The following is an 18,992-nucleotide window of genomic DNA, read 5'->3' as shown; positions in this document are numbered from 1 at the left end:
TTCAATCTGCTGATTCAGATAACTCTACTCCCTTAGAAGAAGCGATTCCTGAGTGAGGCTGTGAGGGCAGGGATTCAATAGATTGCAATTACTGGAGCTGAAATTGGTAGCCAGATAGGTAGCACTGGGAAATAAAATATTGGCTTTCTTAGAGATCAATTTTGAGCTGGTTGTGATGAGGCACCCATCTTTGTCATGGATTGCCAGGCTGATCTGCAGTTTTACCTTTGCTTGAATGCAGATAATCCAGACTGTCTTCACAATGCGCTTTATTTCTCTTGAGTTAATAAAGATAACAATTAATGCAAGATCACTATGTTCTCATACTTCTCTTTAATTATGTCACTGAGTGATCTACTGAACTCTTTCCTTTGTGCTAAATATCACCAAAATAACATGCTTATTTTGTCCTCCTTATGGGAATGAGAGTAAACAGAGTGCAAATGTCTCGCCTTGTCTACCTGTTCTTTTGTGTGTGAATGATGAAAAAATATTGGTAATGTCCCTTTGAACTCCGGGGCTGCAATTCTATGCTAACCTCATTATACCAAATCTTTGGAACGGAAAGAGAAAGCAAATATCTGCTCTTACTTGCAAGATGCATTTTAAAACTAAAGTGCAAAGACATTTACAGGTAGGTAGGGGAAAATTCTCCTACGAAAGTAATGCCAAAATTAAAAATATCTGTATATACATTTTCCTTTCAGTGATCACAGTGGGGCCCCCACAACTTGCTTCTTAAGTACCAGATGTTCGGTTATGGATTTGGCTGGGCTCTGCAGACTCAGGTTTCTCTAGCAGGACTGCTGTTTGTTAAATTTACATTTTCATGCAGATGCATTATAGATGATCCATCTGATAACATTAGCTAACACACATGAATATTAAGGCTTAACTTCTTGCAACGAATCATTCTTGTTTTCTCTTTATTTCTAAAATTGAAGGAAACGCTGGTGTAATACCTCTGCCATCCTTTGGTTTTGTGAAGTACTTGTGGATTCAAGTATTTATTTACTAGTGACAGTGAGTCACTCGTAGACAAATAGATGATTTATTTACTTGACTTCCATGAGTTGGCTCAGCTGTTAGTTCTGTGCACTTCCATTCATTTCGTTACAATTGTGGGAATAACTCAGGAGTTGTTGAAAGAACAATGTTTTCAATGTAGATAGTTAACACTGCTATAGCTGTGCTTGAAAAATAAACAGATCAGAACCACTGCTATGATGAGAATGTTCAAAAGGTGATTTTTTTAGAGGCCAACCGAAAAGTACAGATGAGCTGCCAACCCCTGTGGACAGCATGGCAATTATGGGTTGTGGCATGTGTGTGCAGCAGGGCTGTGGTGTGATGGAAAGCTCCCCAGTGCATCCCAGAGGCCATCCTCCTCATGCAAGCAGGTGCTAGTGGAAAAGAAATGTTGGGTTTCTTGTCCCATGTGTCATCACGGGGCCATTTTGTTTCAGAATATATGTACAGAACTTAAAGCAAGTCACATGAGGACATGGAGAGGTTGGTCTATGATTACCAAGTAATGATTATGAAAAAGCCACGTGCCAGTGTTAGCAAGTGCACTCAGCAGCCATCCACAGCAGGCATCTCTGCACGTTTTCAGGGCGTTGCATGAGATGTGCCCAATGCAGCACAGGCTCTGCCTGCCCTGGGTTTGAGCTGGGCTGTGCCCTGTGCTGGTCTGGCTGGCAAGAGGTGAGGCTGGGAAAGCCCACAGGCAGGGAAAGCCCCATCTCACTCAGCACACTGCACTGTCTGATCAGCTGTCTGGTTTCAGTCCTACTTTTTTGAGGTGGGATGCAGTGTGGCCCCTCTCCTCAGCTGGGTGCTGCAGCAGCCATGAGAGAATGGGGTTTTGCCACTTTGTACCACTCATCTCATAATCTCATGTACATGACTGTAACTGAAGCATAGATGGAACAAATTTTAATTTGTATTTTTAATAGGAGGAAGGGTCCTGATAAGATGTTCTCCCTTGCTTCTCTCCACTTGAAGGTCGATACTCAGCCTGAAAGAGCTATATCATCATTGGAAAGACTTCAGTATATTTCTGTTTTAAAGTTGAGTAATACCTCACGTTATTTACATTTATAGAATAACAAGCCTAACGATGGAGTTAAAAACCAAACAAGATGAACTAAAAAACATGAAAGAAGATTTGCGGTATTTCCAGGAAGAAAAGGAAGCTGCCCATAAGCAATCCCAGGTGCTCAGGTGAGAACCTAAAAAGCTTTGCTTTTGGCAATGCCTGTGGCGTGTGGTCAGCTGAAAAGATTTTTTTAGATGTGAGGAATGCTGTGAGTGAGAAGTGTTTGGAACCATCTCCTGGTTTTGCTTATCCAGGATAGGAGACGCTGTAGTGTTAGCAGGGGTAACCAGAACATGTGATTGTTGGTATTCTTAGCAGCAGGCTAACTTTCACAACTTAAAAAACATTAAAGAACACTTAGAAGGAAGTGGGTACCACTTTTAATACAGTGGGGATACAGATTCCTTACACATTGTTTGTAACAGTTCAGCAGGAGCCTACAGAGGTAGTTCTTTAAGCACTGTTGCTCTGATTTCTCAATAAAAAGTAACTGTTTCATTTTTACATGTAAGTTTAAAATCAATGTTTAGAAGAACATTGAATTTATAGTAAATTTCATCCAACATATTTCATACTGAATTGTAACCCAATATACTATAAAATATGATGTAACAGAAAAGTAGTTATCAGGCTTACAAGTAAGGTGTTTTCTCATAGCTGCTGTTATTTTTCTGCTTTGCAGAAGTACATTGGAACACCATTGCTCAACTCTGAGCAGGGCTGTCTCACTGTTTCCTTTCATCAGAAGAGAACTAGAAAGTATTAAAGAAGTTGTGTCCAGTAACCTAGAGAGCTGGGCTGGCCTGAAAGAAGAAATTTTTCAACAAATAAGAACTGTTAGCAAGGAAGCTTTGACAGGTAAATTATCATGATGTATGCTGGCAGGCAGTGAGTTTGAAAACTCAAATTTAAGCTTGAATAGCACTTCTGCTCTGCCTCAGCTGAGAGAGGAGTTTTGCTGGAAAAAAAAAAATGCAGTAGTGTAGTGGCAAACTGCACCATCCAAAGGATCCGAAGAAGCTGAGGGTTGGCTCTTGCAACTTTAATGCTTTGCTCACACTTTGCATCTTTGTATTCAAATTCTTGCAGTTTTTTTTAAATGTATCAGTAGATAAACCAGTATTTGGTCTGGAGTATAACTGTATCAGGATTATAAGGTTGCAAAGTACTGGTAAACTGACATCACCTAGCACAGAGCTGGTCAGGAAGGTCCTGTCTGCAAAGTCAGCACAGAGAAATCGCTCTGTGGCATCCCTTGTTGTAGCAACAGTCAAGGGAAATGTCAGTGTCTTGCACTTTGGTTCATGACTTCATCTCCTAATTAGACCGAGCACAGAAAGTATTGTGTGTTCCTAAGAATTCCTCTCCTCCTGTGTTCTCTGTGTTCTTTCTAGCTAATCAGGAGAGTATGTACATGCTTTTCTGCAGACATACTCAGGTTCAAGGAGTTTCATAACATTGCTAAGCTTCCTTTCTGAAGTATTTGTTTTGTTTGCAAGAACTGTACATGTGGAAGATGTCTATTGGAGCACAAGTACAGCCTTTCAGGTTCTTTTAATTATTTGTGTTACTATGGGTGCTAGTTATTCTCAGCTGCTTTCAATATATCCCACTAAGAATAGTGCCACGCTGATACACATCCTTAGATCTGGCTTTCTAAATCCAAGCAAGGTAGTCATGCATCTTTTTTTCAGCCTCTGAGTGATGTTCAGAAGCCCTTATCCTCTGTTTTATGAGTTAACATTTGGTGACATATGAACATAGGATTGTTTTATTTTGTCTTACTGTATTTTGCAACAAGATTTTCAGAGCTTGTTTTTTACTTCAAGGGAAGAAATGTGACATGAATTGCTACTCCTTATGCCTAGACCAGTTGCCTTTGTTTGAAAAAAAGAAATTATAAAACCCTTTATGTATGTACATCATTAAATCTTGGTTACTTAATGGCAAGTAAACACAGGCATAAAAACTTAAAACCTTTTGCCATTTACATTGTTTAGTCTAACAATAAATTGGTGTAAGTATGGAGTAAGGCTACAGAATGCTAAAGTCCTGAAGCTGTAAATCAGGCGTGGAGCAAGGGAAAGTGATGATATTGCCTTCTATCAGGATACAAACATCCTTGTAAAGATATTTGTCCAGATAAAGTTCAGAAGACAATACATGGAAGAGGCTTACCCTTTCCAGAAGTCATTAAAGCCTCCAGAAGAGGCAATCTCCAAATAAAGATCCTTCTTTAAATGAGAGCAAGGAAGGGTGGGCCCTGGGTCTACTCCTTCTGGTCACCCAGTTGCCTTGCTTGCACCTGTAAGCTTTGTGTTAGCTACAGTTCCTCACCTGCTACTCAGTCATTGGTTCAGGCCCTGATCTAGCAATCATCGTACATCAGGTGAGATGCTTTTTAATGAAGAAGGTAAATTTGACAGCAGGTTATGTGATTTTTCTCCTCAGAAATACCCAAACTGAATCAAAAGTTAGCAAAGTCCCAGAGGGAGAACGAGTGCCTTCAGGAAAAGGTAAAACATCTGACTCTGGTGGCTGATACGGTAGAGCTGAAAACTCAACAGCTTCAAACTTCTCTTCAGCAAGGGAGTGAGCTGCAAAGCAGATGCCATGAGCTACAAAAGGAAACATTAGGTAAGAGAATTTTGAGATTCTAAGCAAATAAAATGAGATGTAAGGTTCTGACCATTACTGTGACTGTACTCAACAGCTGAACTCGGGCTCTAATAAAGCATTGTTATGTATTTAGGTTAGTATTTCTTGAATCTGATATCACTGTATTTGTGGTGCTGACTCAGAGGTGTTTTAAGGCATTTGGAATGCATAGAGGTTGTGCTGTTCCAGGCGTGGCTTTGAGCCATCAAATTGGCACTGTGATTACCATGCCCCCCTAACACAGTATGTTATTTCACATCTAAAGCAGTGGCTCTCCGTGCTAGTCGTGATGAAGGAATTTCACTGATCCTTCAGTAGCAGTGATAATATCAAACGTGAGACTGAGGAGTAGAAGACTGCAGTGACTGTGGAAGACTCATCCAATTTATTATCGACCCAAACTGCAAGGGCAGGTTTTATTTCTGTCACTGTATAACAGTGCTGTTGGGAAAGCTCCAGCAGAGGTGGATTTGAATGCCAGATATGGGCAGATAACTTTACAGCCTTCACCTTATTGCCTTTTTGTGGTACAGGCTCTGACTGTACTGGAAATTGCTCAAGCAGGCAGAATCAGTCAGAAAACAGTCAAGGTGACTGGCTCAAAACCAGCACCAGAGTTGCAGATCCTGCAATGTAACCTACAGCAATTATTTATTGCAGTTAATTAAGCTTTCCTTTCTCTGCAAGAAGGGTAGCATTTATAGAAGGAAAGTTTGATCTTTTTCTTGTGCCATTCAAAGAAAGAGTCCTAAAGTTCTTTAGTACAGCAACCTGGACGTTCCACTGGAAGTGCTGATAAATTGCAGTTATTTACAAGTTATTTGAGGGTGGTTGTCCCAGGCTCTCTGAATAGAACCCATGCAGCAATGCTCTGGTACCTGCTGTGACTTGGTTGTGTAGTGGCGTGTTTTGGTCGTATTGTTGCTCCTTTTGCCCTAATACCTGACTTCTCCGTTGTATATAGCCAAAAAAATAATTTTCACTTTCTTTTTAGGAGTATTGTATCCTCTAACTTTGTATAAATAAGCACAAATAGTGGTAAGATGTCAAGCAGTCAGGCTATTTATTATCAGTCTTTGTTGAGAAATCTGAGTGGGTGTACAACCTGACTGCCATGAGGAAAACGTAATTACGTTTGACATGTGTTTTTCTACTGCAAAAATTAGTAGAAATAAAACAATCTCAGTGCAGGAAAAGCTCCTTCTCAGGTGCACTCTGACATTCCCTTTGTGTTGAAATGCCTTTTAATTTTCCACACAGAATAAGAAACTTGTGGGTGGCACAAGTTAAGTTTCCATTGCTGCAGCCTGTTGCAGTTCCTCCCTTAAGCAAGCACTGAGAACAGCTGTGCTTGCCGCGTTCAGGACTGAAGATTTTTCTTGTTGTGAGGTGCCACGTTCAATAAAACTCGGATAATCTCGTGCATTGCTGGGTGAAGCGGCTGTATGTGGGCATGTGAGAGTTTCAGTGATCTCAGTCGTAATTCACATGCATTCTTGGGAGCTGGAATGTTGGCACTCACTGCTGCTAAAGTCTAAAGTCCGGTCAGTTTGGAGTCCTGTCCTCACTGCTGAAAGATGGCACGGTTCAAAGCACGGTGCAGGAACTCCAGCAGCAATTACAGGACAGTCTGTCTTCCTTGCATGTCTCATCCTGATCGAGGACATCCTCGGGCCTATTAGGACAGTCTGTTAAGCCTTGAAATATATGGCTTAATATCCTTACGTAAGATATTTGTATTGCCACATTTATACTGGCAGGAGAACTACCCAGTGCTACAACTGGAGTACCCTTTTCAGTTTTGTAAAGCTGTTTACTTCAGAAATTCCTGTAAATAATTAGTTTTGTAGTTTGTTTTTTAGATGCATTGTAAAGATAAATTTTCTGCCTTTTCCTCATTTTTTTTTTTAACTCTATGCAGAATTGCTTTGTTTTATGTTAGAAGATGAGAGAAGGTTGCTCACAGTCAACTTCTTATTTTTGTGGTGCTTGCATGGTGCTACAGCCTGTATTCTCAAAACCCAATATAGTTCCTTCAGTTTCTGCTCTGCATTGGAACACCACTCCAAGCAATGATATCTACTTTCTAGTTCCTGAAGCATAACAAGGTGCACTGTCTGTAGTACATAAGTGCCACATCATGAGCAGCTTCAGACTGGTTCGTGCACAGCATAGCAACTTTTGTGCTGAAAAAGAATGGATCTTTAAGCTTGCAGTGAAGCTTCTGATCTAGTGGCCCAGCTCTGCTCTTTGGATCTTCCCCATGTATTGTTGTATGAGTCCACCAAGATTGCTCAGCATTTCCTATTAAAAGAACATGATTTTCAATGGCTTTGGATATTGCCAAACTTAATGATTATTTTTCTAATAAGAATGGACATAGCTTTCGCAAGAGTATGACAGGTGGGAAAGTTATTGGACTTCATGTTTTATTATGCAAACTTTGTTGAAAAACCCATGAACTTTCTGTTCTCTGAGAAAGGACTTTGGGACTGGGAGGTTTTAAAGTGTTCTTGATATAGAGGACCAAGTTAAACTCGTTCAAGCCTTTGGAAACATTAAATACCTATTTGTTACTGTGGTGGCCAAGCTCTGTTTGATGTTCTGGCTTCAGAGCACTGGGCTGAGCAGTGCTTTCCCATGCACTGTTTGTTCAAGTGTCCCTGTGGCTGTCTGTAAATAAGCTCACACTGAGCAGGGAGATGTGAGCCCTGAGTAGCTGGGGCTTTTTCATCCTGCGGGGGCAGGGAAGCGGTATGGCATGGTGATATAGGGCTCATGGAGGGGGTGGGGGCCATGTGCTGAAAGCAGTCGCTCTGAGTAAGACAGCTGTGCTGCGTGGTAGCTGGGAGGAGGGAGCTCACAGCTGCGTGTGTTGAGAAAGCCAACGCATGGGTGGCTGTGGGCAGCGTCCTCATCTGTTCTGCAGGCACAGTGCTGCTCCTGGGCATCGTGCTGGGCAAGGAGGGGATGGCTGCCAAACGCTGGGTTTCCCTTCTGCCTCTGGCCTGGCTCCACTCACCCTTGTAGTTGGTGGTGTTTTGTTGCACTGTGTATCCTTAGCTGAGCAACAGCTCCCACGTCTTCTCAGGGGCTTCAGAGTTCAGTTTCTATTCTTCTTGTGCCCGTGAGTTGAGGAGGGCAGTTGTGCCACTCGTCTGTATTAATGCCAAACTCCACAGCTATGGATCTCTGGCTTTGACAAGAAACAAAGTGGGATTTATCGATCTCAATTACGGCTTGTCATTTTGATGTAACGTAACTGCAAGTGAAGATGTGACCCTTGGAAGAAAAGACCTGAAACACTGGCATATTCTGAAAAGATTTTATCCGTGTTTATTAAACCTTCTCCCCTGTTAGCATTGATAGGAGGCGTAGCCATGAGCTGACATCTGTGGTTTTGTCATTTAAATAAAAAAAGCAGCTGTTGTTTTGGTGTTATTTGTTTGTTGATGTGCATTCCAAAGGAATATTTTGGAAGCTGTGTTTCTGTTTATATGGCGACGGAAAGCAACGTGCTGCTCGGAGCTGCTGCCTCTCCCAGGAAGTGCACCGTCCCGCGGCCTCTCCTGCTCACGCTGTTTTTAAAGATGTTTCCAGACATGAAGGGCTTAACAAAAAAAAAAAAGGAAAGAAACAAAAACAGCCTACGTAATGGGTTCACTCCAAAGTTATCTCAGAGGTTGGTGTGACTGGATCCTCCAGCATCCGGGCAGCATAATGCTGAGCAGAAGGGTCACTGTGACCGCTGCGCAGAATGCTGTGCTGCTCCCCTCCGTGGTTGTTGTTTCCCTGTGTCAGGTTTTGTTTCCAATCTGCGGAGAGTACAAGTTTGAAGTAGCAGACATTTTGTGGAGAAAACATGAATAAGTCGTGTATGGAGTTCAAAGAGCAGTAGGACTCTGAAAAATATTATTGCAGAGCTAAAATGGCAGCAATGAAAGTCAGTGCATTATGCGAGGCATTCTTTTTTATTAATAACAAAAAGGTATCAGTTGCTTCATAATGAATCCACTATTAATAGGAAATAAAATGTGGATATCCAGAAGTTTTCAAGGCAGAAAACCTGCTTGCTCACACATTCTTGTTCTGTCCTTCCCAAATTGATTGGTAGAGCACAAATCCGTCAGCAGGCAGAGGCCTGTCCCTATGGAACACGTTATAAGGCAGGTATAAAAAGCGGGATAACTCACGATGGCAAAAATCAATTTGCTTTTTTGCAACAGAAAACATGATTTTAATTATGAAACAACCATCAAACATCTTTCCATTGTATTAATGACTTGGTAGGAATAAGCAGCACATTTTTATTGCTGTGCTTGATCTTAGTGAAAGTTAATTCTAGTTAGTAGGTGTATACTGCATCAGTGTGTCAGAAATCAGCCAGATCTACAGAGTCTGGGTCTCCTGGTTTTTTGTTTTGTTTTTTTCCTCTATCTTCCTTTTCTCCACAAACTGTTGATGCTGATATTCCGGTTTTGGCTCTGTACTGAAATAGTTCAGTGCTCCAAACAAACAAAGAAACACACAGAAAACCAACCCAGCAGGATATGTTATTTTAAAAGGATTCTCATTTCTACAAACAACACTTTGAAAATTCTTGGTTTGTCTATTTTTGATAAATCTTAAAATATTGCATATTTCATATGCATATTTCATATGGTGGCAGTCATTTGCAAGAACCGAAACCAGCCCGTAGTTTCTCCCTTTGTTTCGTGGTTCTCGTGACCTTTATGAAAATCAGCTGAATGAGTTACATTTTGTTGGAGGAGTGATTTGATCTCTGATTTCATACCACTTTGCAGAGTCATGGTGCATCGTTGGTTAGCGAGATTTGACAGGTCCTGAGAAATGCTGAGCTCCAAGCAAAGCCTGGTGAGCAGTTGGCTGATCAGATACACTTAAAAGCACCTCAAAACCCAGTAATGTGTTGTGATAGTGCTGTCTATATTTTTGTGGTTGGGAGCAGTGGAGGAAGTGCAACAGCATGTGCTGCTAAAAGATAGGTGCTAATATCCCTGCTTTCACTTTTATTACCAGCCAAATCCTTTCCTTGCCTTAATCATAGTTATTCTATAACTTTTCTTCGCAAAGTCGTGGCAGTCTTCCTCTAGCTCCCCTCATAGGTGCAGATTTACCTCTGTACGGATTTAAATTGCTGGCTGTGCACGTGTGATCTGTCTTCTAAGGCTTTTGATGCTCCTGCTTCAAGGTCTGTTTAAGTTACTAAATATAAGCTTAGCAGTGGTCTGCTGACATAATGAGACTAATGAGCGATGATATAAAAGTGCAGGCAGCTGTAGGAGTAGCTGGGAAGCTGAAGTGGGGAATGTTAGCACACTTGATAGAAAGAAGGAGCAGTATTTTCATGTACATGAAGTGTCTGTAATGGCACTTTAAAGACCGCTTTGAAAATCCAAACAGAGAATGGTTTCCTGTAGTTTGAGGGAGGCTGCAGGTTCAAGTATCCACTATTCATGCTGCAAGTACTGTTGAAATATTTTGCTATTAATTCCAGCTGCGATGCTAAGAATTTGAAGGGTGAGAGCTGGGGAATGCATTTTGGTGTTTGAAGAGACTGACAAATGGGTTAGACCAAGCAATGGCTCATTAGTGCTTTTCAGCAGTCTCTTGAAATGGAAGAGGAAACACATGAAAGGGATGGAGGGAACAACGTCCTCGTTCTCTTCAGTTGTGTGCTGGGGCAGTGCTGTGTTGGAATGTGATTTCCTTACGGCAGGAAGGTCTCTCTTCACTTCTGCTTTTGGAAAAGCAGGATTCTTCGCTAAAGGAAGTATATCAATCAGATTTTATCTGCTCAGACTAAGCTCTGTGACAACAAAAAAATTCTGTCTCCTGGGAAGTTGTGGTCAGAACACTCTTACCTCCAGGTTTCCTAGCCAATAGGTAAGTGGCAGCATTTTGACTCAGTTTTAGCACACAGGAGAAGAAGGTCTGTAGGAACAATTCTGACTTGCATCCCAATATCCTTGGCTTTGAAAAGGCAGGAATATATGCAGAAAGCTCAGGCTTAAGGGCCATATCTCTCTGACTCCAAAAGTCACCAGTTAATTTGGGCAGCAGGGAGCAGGAATTGTTGAGATAGCATTGTTTCTGGAAGTAAGCACGTGTGGAGGTATTGTAAGAGACTGCTGTCATGTTTGTGGGGGTATGCAGTTGCTGGTTTATTCTTCTGAGAACACAAAGATTCTAGACTGGTACCATTGGAAAAAAAAAAAATGAGAATCTGGTCCCTTCTCTTGCTTTCTCTATGCTTGATTTACATGCAAACATGAAAGAAGTAACGTGCTGGTTCAGAGCAGAGGTGCAGAAGGCCCAGACCTGGCAGTCAGCAGCAACATGTGCTTAGGGGAGATAAGAGCTTGGCACATCCTCCCAGTTCCTGGCAGCTCTCAGTGCTTTAGAGCCATCCTGGTGGTACTGCTCAAGTCTCCAGAAGGGACATCAGTGCGTATGGCTGGGGCCTGGCTCTGGGCTGCTTCCAGGCAGGCTTGTGCTTGTGAGTCTCAAATAGAAAGAAGTACTTTCTTGTGTATGCAAAAATAGTTTATCCCAGAGAACACGGTACATGAAATATTCTAAATAAAGACAAATAGTTCTGTTCTGTGCAGGCAAGGACTTTGGGTGTTTAGTTCACTTCTTTGGTTTCCTTGAAAAATATAAAGAGATGCAAATTAATCTGACAAATATTATCATAGAATCATAAAGGTTGGAAAAGACCTACAAGATCATCAAGTTCAATCGTGAACCCATCATTACCATGTCCCTCAGTGCCACATCTCCATGGTTCTGGAACAGCTCCGGGGACAGTGACTCCATCTCTGCCTGGGCAGCTGTTTGTAAGTGCCTGAGGGGAAACACAATGATGGTGGTGGGCCCAAGTTGTTCTGGGAAGGGCAAGTGGTAAGGCAAGGGCCGTTGGCCATAGCTGGGAGCTTCAGGCTGGTCATCAAGAGCAGTTTTTCCAGCAGAATGTGGCTGCCCTGAGGGTGGGGGAGCTCTGCAGGAACTGGCAGAACAGCCCCAGGTGATCTGGTCTGGTCGGTGAGCAGCGTGCTGAGCCGGGCAGCTGCCTGGGGTCCTTATAGCCGGCCTGGGAGGCTGTGCCTGGCTGAGTCACTATGAGAGCCTTGTGAAGTTTGATGAGATCAAAACCGCTTCAGTCTGAGATTGTCGTGCAAGTAGCTGTCTCTACCTGCCCCTTGTGCTGGTATGTGTGTGGGTATTTCTGGCCTGCGCTCCTATAGGACAGCATGTGGGGCCTACGCAGCCCTCCCACCTCCGAGGGTGCTTGGAGGGGGCTGCCCCAGCAGGGCTTGCTCATCAGTGACCAGGTAGTGAGTCACAACGTGTTGTCCGTGAGGCAGAATACCTCCCAGTTTTTCCCCAAAGCATGCTTATATGAAGGGAAAATGAAACTGCTTTCTCCCTGCACTGATTTTAGCAATGTGCTAAAAACCAGTGAGTGCATTTGCTTGACATCTCTAGCCAGGTAGCAGGAGGTGGCCCACGTTTCTGAAATTGGGTGCAAAGAAACTTTGTTGGCATGCATTTATTTTCAGCTAGGCACAGTCATTTTAGACCCGAGACTCAGTGATACAGGGTGGATTCATACCGTGACCACAGCTAAGCTGAGGAGTTTCTGTGCACCAGCAGCTGAGCAGGTCCTGCTAAGGCAGGAGGGTCTCCAGCAATGACTGGGGTCCACAAGGCTTTGGTGGCAGTATGAGTTTGAGCTGTGCTTATGAAATTCTCCAGAAACTCTTAATTACTGGCAAGTAGTCTTCCTTTTTGTGTATATGGATGAAACGCTGAGCTTCTGTTTAGGTGAGACCAAAGTTGTCAGAAAGTATCTCGGTGGGTTTTTTGGTTTTTTTTTGTGGGTTTTTTTTTTTTTTTTTTTGGTAGGATTTGCAGGAAGAGTAGAAAATTACATAGCTTCACCATGCGTGCTTCTGAACTGATATCACTGTGAATCTGTTACAAATTATCTGGAAAATTGATGGCTTTTAGAGTGGCTGTTTACCCAGTGTGAGTGTAGTTCACAGTGGGGTGGGTTTGTTTTGTTGTTTTGCTTTTTTTTTTTTTTTTTTTTTTCCACTGAAAACTTTACCAGTTGTTGCTATTTACAAAGCAGAAACTGGAACCTTCCCTAAACACCATTGCCATTGGCAGGGCATCTGGAAAGGCCACAAACTGGGTGGCTGAGTTCCTGAAAGCCATTTCCAGGCATACTTGCTGCTCTCAGCACTGTGGACTGCATGTATGGGAATTCACCCGGTTAGGAGGAAATGATGACCAGCTGTGGTTCTTCAGAATGCAAGAATGCTTTGTGCATCTTCTGTGCTGTGCCTGCTGGAGAGTATGGTAGTGCTGACACACAAAGGTGTAAGTGTGGTACCTCTTAGCCACAGTTTGGCACTCCTTGGAGGCAGAGCTGAGTGCGTGCGCTGCCTGGAAGCTTGACCAAAAACCTCAGCTGTCACAGGATGATAAGGTTCCTGTGTTCCAAGCAGGCCTCAAAGATGAGTCTCAGAGAACCTCCCTTGCTCTGATATTTCATAAAATGGGTGACTGGTCACTAAAGAAAATCTCTATTTTCTACATTTTAGAAAGAAATGTAAATTCTTTCAAGTGTTGTTAAAAGGTTGGTTTTTCTCTGTTAAATACAGTTGGTAAATACGTTCCTCCTATAATGACCAGTAAAAAAAATATGTGGAACAAAACAAATCATCCTAAAAAGAACGGACTCAGGACATCAAGAACAATCAAACTATTTTCTAAGGTTCTACCTACTATCCAGTAAAAGCTGTCTTCTCTTGTTTGCTGCCTGAAACAAGCTGGCTAGTGTCCGGAATGTGTTGAGAATATACCTAGGGATTATAGCAACAAACTCCTTCTGGAGCTAAGAAAGATTGCTCTAGGAAGAAAGTTAATATCTGCAGTAAGTTATAATAAAGACTGGTGTAATATAATAAATAAAACTGACCAGGGGCAGTATGAGCAATATTGAGATGTATTTGGACTGAAGAGCCTTTAAAATGTGACGGTACTTAAAACTTTAACATGAGTTTCAGTTACAAAGCATTTGTATTACCATTCTCACTAGTGCCCTTAGTTCTGCTGTAACCCTCAAACTTGGTAGAGAACTGCTATGTAGGTCTGCTCCCTCAGACTTTCTGCTGTGCAGCTCCTTTTGACTTTGGTGGGAACTCTCTCTTGAGAAGGCTTGCAGAATCCAGCTGTATAATTGAATCCATCTACTCCCTTGTGAAAAGCTCCCATCCAATGCTCAGTCATCACAAAAACTTCTCAAAACAAATTGACTACAAGAAGAAACAGCTGAAAGACCACCCAAAGCACTAGAACCAAATTAAGCGTTAGCCCTTTTCCCTTTTCGTCAACTTGTGTCCACCCTCTCACATCTAGAAAGAGGGGGAAAAAAGACATAGTTGTTCATAATTGCTAGACGTCTTCTATAATTACGGACTTAGAAGAAAAAGTTGTTAAATTCAGACCTTTGAAAAGCTGGTCTGTAGCAGCCAGTCCCGTGCAAAGGGCTCTCCTTGTCTTCTTGCTCCACAGCAATTCGATCTTTACTTAATCTGTTTTAACAAAGCAGTCACATTGCAGCAGAGCTTGTTGTTGTCAATTTTAGATTGTTCCCACATGTTCTGTCTAACATCTGCTTAGTGTTTGAAGCCAATCTTTCCCCTTTCTCTGTAGGCATTCATTTATTTCATAAGCCAATGTCAAGATGAATGACAGGAAATTAAAGTTGAATTATGTCTCTTTGGAAAAGCGTACAGAACAATACATTACAGAAGAATGCTTCATTGAAGACACAGAAGTAAATGAAAGTAACTGCAGGTGGTCTGATCTATCCGTGCTGTTCTTGGCCATGACTTCCCGTTCCTGGAGGAGGGGAAGGTGCCAGCTCCGAGCAGAAACACTTCGGCCTGGCCTGGTGAATGCTACACAGCTTTTTGATGCAAATAGCAGAGCTCAGGTAACTCGGTGACTGCAGGACTGTGGGTTTGTCGCGGAGGTTTTTGAAATCCACCTAAAGGAAGTTTTGACAAGAACGCTCACACAAACACAGATTTTAAATAGCTGTAAGTTGTCATTGATTCATCTCCTTTGGTGCTGTTTGGCAGCAAGCTTGGATGCTCCAGGGCTCTTTGTTGGGGAACAGAGGGAAAATGTGGCTGACCTTCCAGGCAGACAGATGAGACAGCAGGAGAGCATCGAGAGGTTATAAACTGTTGGTTTCAAGTGCTTCTGCTGAGCAGTTAGCCATACTTGCTGTTTGTTGTGGTCCTGCACCCTTCCCATCACACTGGCTGTGCTTGAGCAAAGCACCAGCAGCTTGTGTCACAGGATGAATTCCTTCTTGATGCCTAGAAAGCCACTGGTTATTTAACTCTTAGTACAAGAAAACATGCAACCGCAATGTATTAGGAAGGTGGTGGAGTGCAGATGAAAAGTGTTGAAGTAAGTTTCAACTGAATGGTTTGCAGCATTTTCATCTGCTGTAAAACAAGATTGCTGCCTCTGAGCACAGTGGCCAAGTAAGTGATGTTTGAGGAATGCCTTCAGAGAGGTGCCTGACTGTCCTCTTCACCTCGAGCCACCCCCAGCTGGGCTGTAGCTGTGTTTTATGGTGTGAACGTGCTCTGTGTGTGCTGCTGCTGGGAGCAGTGCTTTGGTAGCATACATAAAGTGTTCTGAGAGCTTTTGGCTTCCCCTCAGCCAGCTGCATGCCTGTACAAGTGGAGCTGCACGGGTGCTTGCTGTTCTCTGTGCTGTGCCTGTACAGAACCTGCTCTGCTTTCTTACAAAAACGGGGCAGAGAATGGGCTGCAGAGGTGATGCGTGCTGTTTGGAGCACAGTGCAAATGGAGTTCAGGTTAACTTTTGCCAGCCCTTAGCTTGATTTATTGGTAGGGCTTAATTTAACTGTTGCCAGACCTTTTCACTTTCCACTTCTTTTCAATTCTGTCGGGGAAAGCAGACCTCATCACAAAGTTGAAACTGTCTTCTTCATATATCATGAGGAGGGTCAGTCTCCATGGATTTCTGAGACTTCCCTGTAGTCTGAGTGCCAAGGTAGTGTGGGTTCAAGTAGAAATGTACCAAACTGCTCCCTTGGATTCTGTGAGCTTCTGAAAGGGTAATGTGAATGGTAGGTACTCTCCGGTTGCTGAATACAGATAGTGAAGGCTTAATACAAATTAATTCCTACTTATATATTTTATGAAATGGGGAAAAAGAAATTCTGAGTTGCATGGAGTTTGGCAAAAGTGTGAAGGCTGCTAATAACTCATAGAAAGGCCATGTACTAGAGCAGCACTGCTGAGAGTGGGAAACCTTCCACGCCCATTGGATGCATCAAGATCCTTTGCTCTGCTGACAGTTTTATGAGGAATGCCAAAGAAGTGGGATGGCAGTGATTCACCTGGAAATGCTCCATCGACACCCTTCCCTGCTCCAAGCCCTCTAAAATACATCAGCTTGAACAACAGATGCCAGAAAATATTAGAAAGCCAATAACGTAAGATATTTCTAGGAAGCCCTGACTTTGAGAGAAGTTTTACCTTTTGTGTGACTCTGTGCAATGGGTTTGTCAATATCTATGCTGAATAACATCCACATGAAAAGACAGTAAGTATTCACTCCATTCAAACGTAAGGAACTTATTTCACATGAGTCAAATAGGCATTGCAACAAAATATACATACAGGAGGGATCTTGAGCTGTTTTTTTGTAACTATGGTATTTTTAATAGCAGCATTATGGTCTTTAAGCAAAATTATCAGTGTATTTGGAATTTTTTTTGTATTTCAGTGGGAAACAAATGACACAGCTGCTTTGTGAGGGGGTGGCTGGAGGTGCTGAGCCCCTGTATGGCAGCTGGGAGCCGTGGGTCTGCGGTGTGCATTGCAGGGAGGGCCATAAACACTGTGTTTTTGGTTTCAGATTTAACTAATCAAGTTGAGACCACTGAACACAAGCTGCAGAAGGTAACAGCTGAGATGGATCACTACAAAAAGCTGCTAATGTAAGGCTTCTGTTTGCTTGTTTGTTTTGCCACTGTGCATAACACTGTTTTCAAAGAGAATTGTACCACTACTTGTCAGGGTGGCTTGTGAAGGTGTTGACCAGCAGAAGATGCGTGGTATATTAATGAGCCTGTGCTCCTAACCAACTGAGTGAACATGTCTGCCTGTGGAAGCAGGGCTTGCCTTCCTCAGCTGTCTCATGGTGCAGCAAAGAGGAGGGTTACAGCTCAATTTGGCTCTTCGTTTAGTACTAAGCGTGGGATAAAATGTGTGAAACCCACACAACTTCTGGACTGTAAATGTGAATTTACTGCTAGTATTCCCCGTGCACTGGTGTGTTACTACAGTTTGTAATTTTACCGTGTTGCGTGGTTAGAATATGAAGCCTAAATTAATGTAGAATAAAGAAAATGCCATCAAAGCCTTGTCAGGTCTCAAAGAGGGTCCTCTGCAGAACTGGTGGCCTCAGAGCATGGAAAGCAGTGGTGCCCTGCAGCAGTGCTGAGGCTGCTACCACTCCTGGGTGATGGGAGACCACAAGGATGAGGAAACAAGGAAAAATAGGCAACTTTTGCTAATGTTGCTGTGGCACAGAGCATTCTGCTCCCATCACACTGCCCTGAGCAGCAGCTTGGGAGCCCAGGGTCCCCTCCATCACAGCTGGTCTGTGCTTTGGCAGCACGTGGGGCTTGGTGGGAGCTGTCAGCACTACTAAGGGCTGTGGGATTGGGGCTCTGAGTGCTTTCCTGCATTGCAAGTCCACAATGCAATTCAGAAATAACATCACCCTGCATAGTAAGCTAGTGAAAATAAATGTTAGTTTCAAATATGAAGCTGGAGGGCAATGCAAAAGTGCAACCAACCTCGAGAACAAATATTATCAGTTGTTTTCTATGTTTTCCTGAAATTCAAGGGAGGATTCTTTCATGATGCATACTTCTGTTTTCAGTTCCTATATTCAGAGGGGCTGATCAAAACACGGTTGCAAATATTTGGAATGCTTAGCAACAAAGTGTTTTAATGATAATACAAATATTGAGCATGAAAAAAGACTTCATGAGCAGAGCTAAATAAACAGTACAGTGTTTCTCGGTGTAATATTAAAATTTCAATGTAATATGGGTGCAATTTAATAAAATGACATTCTCTGTTTGTTTAAGTATAAATAGGAGGCTTAACCATGGTTATTAGTTGGTGAAATGATGACAAAATTACAGGAAACTTTCACATTTTCCAGACCTCTATCATATTAAATTGCTTTCTGTTCCTTTGTATTCTTAGCCCAGCCAAAACATTCGTTGGTGTTGCATGATCACACTTTCTTGTTTGCAGCAATTAAATTTTTGTGATCCTGATTAGGCTGAATTTACACTGCAAGAATAAATATGCTGCTGAAAAGTGCTAGCAAGAAGTAATGGAGTGTTTTATTTATCTGCCTTTTAACTAAAATAGAAAGTGCAAGTTAGATAGTGGATTAATAAACATGTTTGGGTCGTTGTGTGAGTAAAGGCTGTCATTGCTTTGGACAAATACACTTTGTTTTCAATTTTCTTAGGGTGAAATCAGCAGAACTTGATGTGTGTCAAAATGAACTGAAAAAAATGAAAAATGAAAATGGAATTTCTGAGTCAAGGTAAATGCTGAAGTTGTGTTTTATACCATAAATGCAGCTATGGGCAAGGAGAGCAAAAATTTTATTTATGGCTTTAATGCAGCTATTATACATTCTTTTTCTATTTTCAGTTTCTATTTTTGTGGAAAAGTCACTAGATTTAAATTCATGACGAATATATACTTTTTTGTCTAATATTTTCTTTTCCAGGTACAATTTACTTCCATTTGTTTAGTTTCTGTTTGTGAATGAGGATAACAGTGATGTTGCTGTTCATTTCCTCTGTAGACTTGCAAAAGAGCTCAAGGAAAAGGAAGAATCTCTACTGATTTGCCAACAAGTGTGCAAACGTTTGCAGGAAGAGGTGGCTGAGAAGGAGAGGAGAGAAGGAGATCTAAGAAGAAGAACCAGTCAATCAGAAACTGAACTGGAAACACTTAAAGCTCTTCTCACACAAACAGAGGAAGAGGTGGTGATGTTGAAGCAAGAAAGGTAACCAGAGCTGAGTCACCACAGATAACTGCTGTGTTCAGCCCAG

General features: G+C 42.2%; 1 protein-coding gene across 32 annotated transcripts in view; it reads left to right on the top strand.

Moving 5' to 3' along the window:
- LEKR1 (leucine, glutamate and lysine rich 1) overlaps positions 1–18,992 on the top strand; it is a 61,126-nt gene that overhangs the window by 27,009 nt on the left and 15,125 nt on the right. For all 32 annotated transcript variants that reach the window (XM_085233012.1, XM_085233013.1, XM_085233010.1 and 29 more), the window contains 6 exons: positions 2,107–2,226; positions 2,784–2,959; positions 4,553–4,738; positions 16,760–16,841; positions 18,398–18,475; positions 18,743–18,946. In XM_085233012.1, the coding sequence (XP_085089138.1) occupies positions 2,107–2,226; positions 2,784–2,959; positions 4,553–4,738; positions 16,760–16,841; positions 18,398–18,475; positions 18,743–18,946 (846 nt within the window). The remainder of the gene's footprint in view (positions 1–2,106; positions 2,227–2,783; positions 2,960–4,552; positions 4,739–16,759; positions 16,842–18,397; positions 18,476–18,742; positions 18,947–18,992) is intronic.

This window comes from Meleagris gallopavo, chromosome 11 (assembly GCF_905368555.1).
Source record: "Meleagris gallopavo chromosome 11, MGAL_WU_HG_1.1, whole genome shotgun sequence".
In the NCBI taxonomy this organism is placed as follows: domain Eukaryota; kingdom Metazoa; phylum Chordata; class Aves; order Galliformes; family Phasianidae; genus Meleagris; species Meleagris gallopavo.
This window is presented reverse-complemented; position numbering and strand designations above follow the sequence as displayed.